This window comes from Lissotriton helveticus, chromosome 7, assembly GCF_964261635.1.
Source record: "Lissotriton helveticus chromosome 7, aLisHel1.1, whole genome shotgun sequence".
Taxonomy (NCBI): Eukaryota; Metazoa; Chordata; class Amphibia; order Caudata; family Salamandridae; genus Lissotriton; species Lissotriton helveticus.
The window spans coordinates 843,473,558-843,485,295 of record NC_136068.1 but is presented as its reverse complement, the minus strand read 5'-3'; the positions used below and the strand labels follow the sequence as shown (position 1 = coordinate 843,485,295).

At 44.8% G+C, this 11,738-nt stretch overlaps 1 protein-coding gene across 1 annotated transcript in view; it reads left to right on the top strand.

Annotated features, from left to right (window-relative positions):
• The first annotated feature begins 4,113 nt into the window (after positions 1-4,113).
• SLC23A1 (solute carrier family 23 member 1) overlaps positions 4,114-11,738 on the top strand; it is a 447,395-nt gene continuing 439,770 nt past the window's right edge. Inside the window, exon 1 of the mRNA XM_078653352.1 lies at positions 4,114-4,210. Within this exon, the coding sequence (XP_078509478.1) occupies positions 4,205-4,210 (6 nt within the window). The 5' untranslated portion in view covers positions 4,114-4,204. The remainder of the gene's footprint in view (positions 4,211-11,738) is intronic.

Genomic DNA, 11,738 nt, shown 5'->3' with positions numbered 1-11,738 from the left:
CTGCTTAAAAAACATTTTTGTCCCCTTGCCAAATGCCATGCACAGCAGGGGGTTGGTCTACTTAAGAGTTTGGGTGCAGGGCCTAGCCAGAGGCCGGGCACACAGTGAGGAGTTGGCCCCCTACAGAATGCATAACAGGACGTCGGACGCCCGCCTTGGGTCAGGCCCTGCAGTCAAACCATGTACCTTAGTTTGGACCTAGCCATATGCAAATCAGGCTTGAGGCTGCTCCAATCAGAACAGTCCAGCCTTAACTGCCAGGCAGGGTCCTCCCTGAACCACAGCACTTGCAACTCATGACCGGTTTTGCCCTAGTTAGGGCACATCAGCCAGATATAGCTTGGTTCCAGTGATAGAGTGTGGACAGGACCCATGACCGGGCATACCCGTCCCACTTAGGGCAACACACACTAAAGTATACAAAGGGATGTATGGAATGCATCAACTAATCTCAGCAACTGATAATTACTAGGGCTGCATCCCAGTCCATTGTTATTTTGCACACCATGCTACCACAGTTTGGACCCAGCCATATGCAAATCAGTCTTGACCCTTATCCAGTGGGAACAGTCCAACCTGAACTGCCAGGCCTGGTCCCCCCTGACGTTGAACACAAATAGCCCAGGACCAGTTTCACCCTAACTTGGGCTCATCAACCAGGTATTGCTTGTTTCCAGTGACACTGTGTAAACGGGAACCAAGTCTGGGCAAACCCATGCCACAGGGAGGACCTGGTCTGGCAGTTCGGGATTGGCAGTTCCCATTAGAGCGGGGTCAAGACTGAATTGCAATAGCTGGGTCCAAACTGAGGTAGCATGATGTCTTTACAGTGCAAGCCAAAAACTTCGATCTCACGATGGTGGAGGAAGTCTTCTGTTACCTTACGATCTGAGAACTAAAAAAACAAAGTCTAAACATGGACAGGAAATATCACTCCTCCACTTGACAAACTGACAAACTGAGAGATTAGCAGCATTAGACCCTTGAGCCCATGTCCCCGATGGGATGGCTGGCAAAAATAAAGATAGTGATATTCCCACAACTCCTACATGTAAAGCGAAACTTCCCTCATAATTATTCTTTTCACTTTTTTCCAGCAACTCACCGCTCTAATCCAACTGTCTAGTATCCTTAGCCTAGTGAAGTCCTGGCAAAGCGGATATGTTCTTGTCCTACCAGGCCCCTCCCACCTTATTGTTATAAATGATGGACTGTTCGGCCCAGGTGCAGACCTTGCATATCGGTGTGAGCTGTAGGCACTGAGTGGTGGTCCCAGTTACACTATTTATAAGGGCTTCCCATGGCAATGAAGACAGGGTCCATGGTCTAGAAGAATGCCCTACATGTCATGTGATGTGATAGGATGGGATGGTACACTGATGACAAGGACCCCCTTATGGGTGGGAGCCGCAGTTCCACAAGTGACCTTGCTGATCAATTTTGAGGGATGGAACCCACTGGTTGAAGGTAGCTGCATGAGATCATTTGCAGACATGCAAGCAAAACTGGGCTCATCCCATCTCAATTCTTTCATAATTTGCAACTGCTTCATGCCCTACAGACATACCTCACCAGCACAACCTCCATACCAGATTTAACCCATTACAGGCAAACTCACTTTAGAAAAACAGCCAGATAAGATTATTTCTATCTGGAGTATACACATACTTGGTAATTCACACCACTGATACATTTCCAGCCCTAAGGCTTGGAAGAAGTGCATCGGTCTACTCGAAGAAACCATGGCCAGACATCAGTAATGGCCCCACAAGAGACAGCTATCTCCATAAGATATAAACTTCACCTGTTGTCTTTGCCATTAATTGTGTTAATGTCCTAAAGAATGCAAAGAGCTTCAATGAGCATTTGTTAGAACATTAAAGCTTGGCCTAAAGGCTTTTTCAATGCACGTTTGATTAGTCACGGGGGCTACAATAGCTGCCAGCGTAAGCAGCTATGGTTCAGCTTAAGTGTTTTAGAATTGACATATTCCATTTTGCCATTACAGGAATCATAAGGCACCAGGAACAAGCAAAGGCTTGGATTGAACAATTCCTGGATTTACCATTAGGAGCTTTTATCCTAGACCATTGAAGGAACCTCAAACCGTGAAGGGCTTTCCAGTTATTGGGGTTTAAGCGCATGTCTGATAAGAACTGTACATGACACCCCACCAGAAGAAACCAGCTACTTCCAACGAGTTTCTCGTTGAATGGCCGAACCATTCTCAAATACCACACTAACATTTACGGTATGTATATTCTTAAAAAAAAACTATTGGCTATGGGCTCATGCAGCCCTAAAAGTCCTTAACCCCATCGACTTTTTGGCACTGCTATGCCGTTGCTATGACAACTGGGGTGGTGGCCTGCTGCTGAAACTCACAACTAACTCCATTTCAAGGACTGCAGTACTAATCACCTTCCCATTAAAGCAGGTGAATCGGGTCTTTGCCAGCTGTCACTAAACCATGAGAAAAACTAGCCTTCCTGTTGACGGATTACCTTCTGTGTAGTTCCACGGCTCGTGTGCATTCCCTAGCAGATATCACTGCTGCCTTCACTACTAGACTTATGTATCTGATGATTCATGCTGTATTGAATGTTTAGGCACAGCAGCTACACTTATTCTTTGCCAGAGATCTATTATCCAGTCTACAATCTTTGAGGTTTTGTCAATTTGTAATGGGTCTCCTACATGATAAAGACAAAAACTGAATATAAGCTTCACTGACAAGAATTATAATGCGGCAGGGTCACCAAAACCATGAGCAAAGCCTGACACATTCTTAGTCCTTTTTTAAGTATCTGAAAAAAAAGATCAACCTGAGGGTTTTTCATTTTTATTTATTTTTATTTAATGCGATTTTCTATAGCGCAAACATTACGCGAAGGTGTCAGAGCGCTTTACAAAAGAACCAGTTGTGATTCATAAGGATTTAGGATTACATGAGTTACATAAAAGATACAAACAGGAAAAAAAATTGCAAATGTACAAGTTGTAAAGTCACTCAAGGAAGAGATACAAATGGATAAACTCTAAGAATTACATAGGAATGGTAGTGAGTACCAAGGTCTACTACCCTTAGTGATGGGGCAGGATGGAATGACGTCTCTCCAGTTTAAATTATGCCTTTCTAATGCATTTCATTAGTGAACTTTGGCTCAACTGGTTTCTTTCAGTGATGAAGGATAGTGCTGCCCTTATTTTCCATGGTGGTTGACCTGGGCTAAACTCCAAAAGCTGCAGGTAGAGGGCAAGAGGATACAGAGCTTCAGTAACAGAGACAAATCAGCTTTAACCATGCATGAGTCTCCAAGAAGAAGGGCTTTCCGCTCCCAACGCATACCAGAGGCAGCATCCACTCAACTGAGCCTCGACAAGCTACCAGTCACCATAGTTCGTCATCAAAATGACTACCATCTGTTTTGTTGCCGACTCAATTTCCAAAATGGATTCATATTGAATGAATAATATACCCAGCCCAATCTCTATCGCAGGATGCGCCAGGGTGCTGCTAAGCAAACAGAGGCCAGTCTGAATGTTGACACTTTCAACCCCGTTGTCAGCTGTGTTTCCATCTTTTTAACTTCTAGCACCTGCTGTGGATCAGCGCCTGATATCTGGAGATCAACACTCTTCTCAGCCCATTACTAGCCCAGCCTCTGAGGGATATAATGAGTTAAAAACACACTTTGCGCTACTTAAATCAAGCATTTCTCTAGTCCTGCTAGATCCTGAAAATACAGCCGCTGAGAACAAGGAAGCAAACAGCTGCATATATGCTTTTGGGAGGGTGCTACGAATCACATTTGAGACTCCACTTTTCATAGGTGTACGCCTATTTCAAACGTTGCATAAGTTCTCCACATACATATTTTTACATGTGCAGTGAGATGCAATGTTTGTTTTTACATCTGGCGGCATAATTTACTCAATTAGGAGATCTGGGAAGCACGAGAGAAAGGTAAACAATGGCAGTCGCCCAATCTAACACAATGTTGCATTCAAGCACCTGCTAGGTTGCCTGGTTTGAAAGTAAACATCATTACCTCGTCACCACTGCGGCTCATCCACCATTCACCGCCTTCAAACGCTAAGAAAGCGTCTGTCTCGCAGCTCACTGCGTCGGACAGGAGTACATCATCCACACCCGGGCTTAGTGAATCCCACCCTTCTTCCTGGGTTCGGGTCTGGCCTCGCGATGCTGGTGAGTGCAGCGCCAGGGCCTCTCTTATGTAAAGGTGGCGCGAGACCTTTCAAAACAGCATGTGAAACCGGTCTTCTGATGCAGCTAGGAATGTATGTTTGCACATGTTTTTGAACTGAAATTGTAGTTTAAATTCAGATGTTATTTTGAAATGGCAGTTAGTTATTTTCGTCGATTGTATTTATTCAAAGCAAATATTATTTTAATGAAATCATTTATTCCTTTAATGTTCTTAATTATCATTTATTTATTTAATTATTTTATTGTAAATTAATGTATGTGAATGTTTTTTAGTCCTCATATGTAAGTTTTCTCCTTTTGTCACATGTATAAATACGGTGCATGTTAGACAGAATATTAGTTTAGTGCATCGTTCAGCAAAGGCGGCCTCAAGGCCCTATTTTGATCAAAGTCACTTTTAACCAGTTTTAACAAATTTATGTGTGATCTTGGATTAAAAACAAATGTAGCCAAATCGCATGTTATGGTAGTAGGTAAGTTACCATCTAAAACTAAGACTTTTTTATATAAAGAATTAAACATTGTGTCAGGTGCCAACTTTTTCGTGTTTAGGCATTCTTTTTAATGAAAAAATACATGGTCACACCTTGTTCACATAAGGATTGGGGGGCTTTAATAAAAATGTGGAGGCCATTTTTAGATTTACAAAAAAATGAGGCTCTCGCCCATAAAAGCAATCATAGATATATATAAAGCACGAACATGCGCCGCTCTTCTATATGGCGCTGGAGTCTGGGGCTGCACCAACACCCTGGGCCTCCAAAGAGCCGAGAATATGATGCTAAAACGTGTGCTGACATTACCTAAAAGCACCCCTGCCATTATGTGCCATAAGGAACTAGGCATACTTCCATTGTCGTTCTGCTCACATTTAGCACCTCTGATGCCTTGGCGTAGCATCTGGCTAAAAGCGGAACCAGCCCTGAACCGTGACATTATTTATTATTTATTTATTTATTTGCAAAGCTTTATATAGCGCTGGCTTGACCCGGAGGTATCAGAGCGCTTTACATGAGGATCAGCAAGTTACAGGATACATAGTTATATCAGTTGAATCAGCGAGTTACAGGTTACATAGTTACAACCGTTTGAATCAACGAATCACAGAGGGAGGGGGAGTGAAGGAGACACGAACAGGGAGAAGAGGAAAACAATGTCAGATGACCAGCTGCGTAGGTGACGGCCAAGGGGCCAGACTCCTCTATAGCTGCATATGACAGCTCCACCGGGCATCGGCCAAGGTTGCTTGGTCTCCGCGGTAGGTACAAACAGATTTGGTATCCGCCCAGGGGGCGTCGTCATTGTTCCATCGAAGGGGGAGAGAAGGAAACACATAACGGGGAGACGAGGAAAAACAATGTCAGATGACCGGCTGGGTAGGTGACGGCCAAGGGGCCAGACTCCTCTATAGCTGCATAGGACAGCTCCACTAGGCATCTGCCAAGGTTGCTCAGGCTCCGTGGTAAGTACAATCAGTTTTGTAATTTACATCAGTTGCATCAGCGAGTTACGGGTTATATAGCTACATCAGTTTGAATCAAAGGATCAAAAGAGGGAGGAGGAGGGGGAGGGAAGGAGACACATACAGGGAGACAAGGAAAAGAATGTCAGAAGACCAGCTGTGTAGGTGACGGCCAAATAGGCGCTGGAGAATAGTTACATGAGTTACAAAAGCATAGCATAAACATAGGGTGGAGGGGGTGAGAAATACAACGGGGAGACGAGGAAAAAGAGTGTCCGACGTGCGGCTGGGTAGGTGACGGCCAAGGGGTGAACCCAAGCCAAACTCCTCTTAGCTGCATAGGGCAGCTCCACCGGTCATCGGTCAAAGGTTGCTCAGGCACCGCGGTACATACAAAGGGTTCTAGATTCTGCCTAGGGGGGCATCGTTAAAAAGTTCCATCATAAGCGCCGATCACGGCGCGGCTCTTACCTGAACTTGATAGGTGGTATCTGAAGTGCCATAATCGGAGCCGGTGGAGTCTTGCAGCCAGAGATGACCTGCTGGGGCTTCTGCTGCTTTCTCCTGGACATCTCCCACCCGTGGGATTCGGCTCTCGTCACACCCAGGGTGCCCCCCGGATGCAGTGGGAGCTACCTGAGGCATCAGATTGCGTTCAGTGTGCTCCGCACCTATCCCCCCGGCTTCAGCGCCCTCCTGTCAGGGTCCGCCCAAGGCTATATGGCTGAAAAGGGATGGGGATTAACAATAAGCATCTAGTAGTAGTGCCTGTAATGGAAGACCCCTGGAGGTAATAATGTCACACGGCGGCCATCTTAAGGTCATGCAGTGGGTATGTGCTCCTGTGTATAACTGATCCTGAGTCTTCATTCCCAACTGTCCACGACAAACCAGGTAGCTGTAATTCAGTTCTACGTACCCTCAAGGGACTACGGGGAAGCCTCCTGCACTCCTCCTGTGTGAAGGGATGTGCTGTGCAGACACTCTACTGTGCAGGGTGCTCTGTGGGTGCAGTGGGGCTCGGGTGTTATTGGGTGTAGGATGCACTACACTGGATGGGGGCCGGTGGGTGCAATGCACAGGGGTCCTTAGATTCAGCACAGAGGCACCCAGTAATGATCTATCTATCTAAATATATATGGACAAGTTAACAACAAGCATTTGCATTGCAATAGGTCTCGCAGTTACGAGAGTCCGAGCCACTGACACTGTAAATGGCAATGCCTTCCATCTACGTGTTGCTTTTGAAAACATAGATAAAAGGCATTGTCATCCACAATGTCAACAGGTCAAACTACATGAATAAAAGGCATTGTCATTGGATTGTGTAAAAAAAAAAAATCCCTGTCTCTCTTACGTGCAAGATCAACTGGAGAAGTTGGGATTGCAGGATTATTTTAAAAGTCCTGGAAATATATCTGCAATTCCAAAAGATAAGTTTACAAACGACTTCTTATCACATTTGAATAATGTAAAAGATAGCCAGGAGATGGTTAAAAAAAGGGTTGTAGAGCATTCATTGTTAATTAGCTCCCCACAAATTGAACCCTATCGTTACTTCTATTTTAATCAAGCTAAGATGTTTTACTTGATTAGGTTTAGGATGAGAATTATTCACCTGTTGGTTTCGTATCCAAGTGATGCATACTGTGATGCTAAATTAGATTTGTGTCCATGCAACTAAATTTCTGCACAGATCTCCCTGCACTTTATTTTTTTGTAAACTTTATCTTAAACCAAGACGCACCTTTTTAAATCTTTATTAAGATTTTTAAACATTAGAAAGTTTCAACCTGCATTATGTCACCTACTTCTTTTAAATGATGAATTAACTTGTTTTATGGTTTATAGTACATTATCACTGCAATGCGGCTCCGCAATGTCGTTGGAAAATGAATTCCTGGGTATTGATTATGTTGGCTATAATTTTTCATTGTTTATATTTCTCTGTGAAACAATGTTTTATTTTGCTCTTTTATGGCTATTATTTAACCAAATAAAGATTTTTGAACTGATCAAAGTCACTGGGACGTGTAGAAGATGGTTGCTTGTTGCTCTTGCTTCTCAAGAAGATCATTCCATAGGCGATCTGACCGTCCTCAGACATCTTGTCCCCATGGTCGCCATTTCATGGAGCAAGGTGGAGGCTAAGTCCTTGGTGGCTGAAGTGGGACCCTAGTGGGACCATAACTCTCAGGTGTCATTTAGAGTTTGGTTAGGCGGGAGCACCTTCCTAAATCGACAGTGCTTCAGTCTCACCAAGTTCTTAATTTTTTGATGGAGGGGGGCTGCTAGATTTCTACCTGCAGAGCCTTAGTTGGCTCTGCTGGTGTTAACCGGTGACCTGGCAGCCCAGCCGCCACTGAGCTGCTAGATTATATTGATGGTTGTCCCCCCTATTTACGGGCTTTTGACCATTCCGAGATTCACATGACAGAGACTACGGTGCCTCGCAGCACAGACCCTCAAAGGGAAACAGCTCAGTGACCACCAGGCCTTAAGAGGAACTTTTCTGTGTGTCAGGCCACTAGTTTTATATTTTTCAGCAACAAATACCCGCAAACATGCAGTTTCAGCAAAATTCACAATCTTTACAGCAATCTCCACACCAGCAGTTGCAGTGAAGGCTTTAGGGATCCTGTTCATGTAGATGGGGATCTCTAAATAGGGTGACTTGGCCGCCAACCGGTCTGTACTGAAGCAATATATCAGGAAAGTAGTCTAAGAAGGCCAAATGGAGACATTTATGTGTGATGCAAAGACACTTGCAGTGGTTTCTAGAATCCACAGGCAGCCTCTATGGTTCCTTCTTGCTCCGTTATTAAGATTTTTCCCTCAAGGATCCAAACCAGACGAACTGCATCCTGTTGAGCACAATGGAGTTCTGTAATATGCGCTCCACAGTGAACAGCAGTAGTCAAACCAATAGCCAATCAAGGTCCCATTAAGCACTGGCCTCCATTTGGTTGGAATACGTACGATTGATAAACCTCGAACTTGCAAGCTTAACCAAGATGCTTCGGGTTACTGGTGAGACTTGGAAGTTTTCAAAATTAGTACCAAGAGATTAATTTATGAGGCCCCTTGCACTGCTGGAACATCACTTTTTGTGAAGTTCTGTGGCGCAGTAGCGTGCTCATATTTACAAGGCAGCACTAACCAACTTTTTTGGGCTTAATGCTGCCTCGTAAATATCGTTCCCTTTTTTTGCGATAAAGGGGCGTGCAATGGGTGTTGCTGGGGGCGTTCCAAGCAAAATCCATGGCTTTTTGACTGCCCCAGATTTCCGAGAAATCGCACATCTGAGGCAGCGTCAAAAAGGTACGCCTCCCCAGGTGAATAACAAGGGAGGTACAACAACGAGAATTTTTTTATCCCTCCTGGTTTTTCCTTTTTCTATGTGTGCTGCATTCTGCAGCACGCATAGAAAGAGGGAAAAGCATCTTGTGATTGTTTTTGTACAGGAAAGTTTCCCTTCCTGCACAAAAATAATCATCCCCGCAACGCATGCACCCTAGTGTAAAGGCACCTGCATTGGCACATGGCAGCCCATTGTGCGCCAGCACTGAGGAAAAGGACAGGAATGCGCCGGCACATTCCTGCACTTTTCTTTTGCCATAGGGCAGCGCAGCAGGAAGGCCTGCGGTGCTGCTCTATGGTAATACCTCATAATTGGCCTTGTACACGGAGTTGGAACATGACCAAAGTCAGAAGTACAAGATATGTGGCAGTATTTTTAATGTTTGCCAGGGATCCACCATAGATAAACTCTGTCTATGAGCAGTTAAATGTAACTAGCTGCTTGGCATACTAGATACTACAGGACTCATTTATGAAAAGTGTTGCATCACAACACTTTTCATAATGCCATCCTTGCGACACCATGGATGCTCCATATTTACTGTAAGGCGCTCCATGTTGCAAGGATTTACAAATGCGTCAGTAATCCTGATGTATCTGTAGGTGCAAAAATGACTCACTGCTGGAGTGTGTCTGAAAACAGACTCATCTCCAGCAAAGTGTCATTTCACATGGGGCAGCCCCATATGAAAGGCACTGCATCACCCCTTATGCCGGCTTCAAAAAGGCATAAGGATTTGACTAACTGACTCTGTAGAAGTGTTGTAGTGAAATCTCATTGATTTCACTGAGTCACTTCTACATGGCTTACCTGCATCGAAACGCCCCCCCTGCATACATTATGCCTGTCGCAGGTATAATGTAGTTCAGGGTTTGAAAAAGTGACGTATCTGCCTAGATGTGTCCCTTTGTAAATATGGCGCATCGAGGCACATTTTTTTATGCCACCGCTGGGTCACTAAAAGTGACGCAATGGCTGCTTAAGGGGCATCATAAATAAGGCTCTGCAAAAGTAAGTAAGACGGTTCTGAAGATTACCCCCTCCCTTGGAACGAAACCAAGATGTGGGCTTTACCAGTACAGGGATGATATAAAAACCCAGACTCTAAGAATACATTCATGAGCGGTTCCATGTTAACATCGAAGATCCAAAGGCTTTGAGGGGAGTGTAGTGGGACCCTGCAAGTGACGTCTGCCCAATTAGCCATCAAATAACCTATTTTTATTACTCTCTGCTTTCTCCCATCCAAAATAATTATAAACCATTGACTCAGCAACCCCTTACAAATTGAGTCCTTAGTTTGGCCACCCAGTTGTAAACAAGTCCGGTACATTCCAGACCTGATTTCGATAATTCAGCTAAGAGCAGAGATCGGTGTTGCTTAGAAGCTATAATATGCAGGCACTATTGTATTTGTGGTCCTTTTAGTTTATAGTTGTTTTTTTTATAAAATACCTATACATACAGACGGCTATATATACATATATATATATATATATATATATATATATATATATATATATATATATATATATATATATATATATATATATATATCAAGCTCAAAGTACCCACAGGTAAGGAAGCACACGGCAGCAGGTGACCAGAAGGCTTTATTCGGGTAAAAGACAACTCCGCAGTCCAGCTTGATTACAGTTCTCGTGTCGGTAGTAATAGCCTGACGCGTTTCTGAGCTTCCGCTCTCTTCAGAGGCACGACAATGAGTTTGTGCTACTTAAGACACTCCCACATGATTGCTGAATTAAACGCCCTCCCATGGACTTCTCAGGTTCATTGAGCGCAATGCATGCTGGGTCTTATAGTCCGTGTCTTAGGTATAACATCAATGCACATTAATTCTACTGTGGCATATGAAGCCCTCCAATGGGCCCCGGGATGCGTGTCATCCATAGATCCCTCACGTGCTGTTCCACATTTGGGGCTCGGCAAGATTCCGGGCTCCGTGGCCCCCTGTCTTCATGGGGTAGTGCAGTCCTTCGCGGCTGGGCTGCCGCGTTTTACATCAAGCTCAAAGTACCCACAGGTAAGGAAGCACACGGCAGCAGGTGACCAGAAGGCTTTATTCGGGTAAAAGACAACTCCGCAGTCCAGCTTGATTACAGTTCTCGTGTCGGTAGTAATAGCCTGACGCGTTTCTGAGCTTCCGCTCTCTTCAGAGGCACGACAATGAGTTTGTGCTACTTAAGACACTCCCACATGATTGCTGAATTAAACGCCCTCCCATGGACTTCTCAGGTTCATTGAGCGCAATGCATGCTGGGTCTTATAGTCCGTGTCTTAGGTATAACATCAATGCACATTAATTCTACTGTGGCATATGAAGCCCTCCAATGGGCCCCGGGATGCGTGTCATCCATAGATCCCTCACGTGCTGTTCCACATTTGGGGCTCGGCAAGATTCCGGGCTCCGTGGCCCCCTGTCTTCATGGGGTAGTGCAGTCCTTCGCGGCTGGGCTGCCGCGTTTTACATCAAGCTCAAAGTACCCACAGGTAAGGAAGCACACGGCAGCAGGTGACCAGAAGGCTTTATTCGGGTAAAAGACAACTCCGCAGTCCAGCTTGATTACAGTTCTCGTGTCGGTAGTAATAGCCTGACGCGTTTCTGAGCTTCCGCTCTCTTCAGAGGCACGACAATGAGTTTGTGCTACTTAAGACACTCCCAC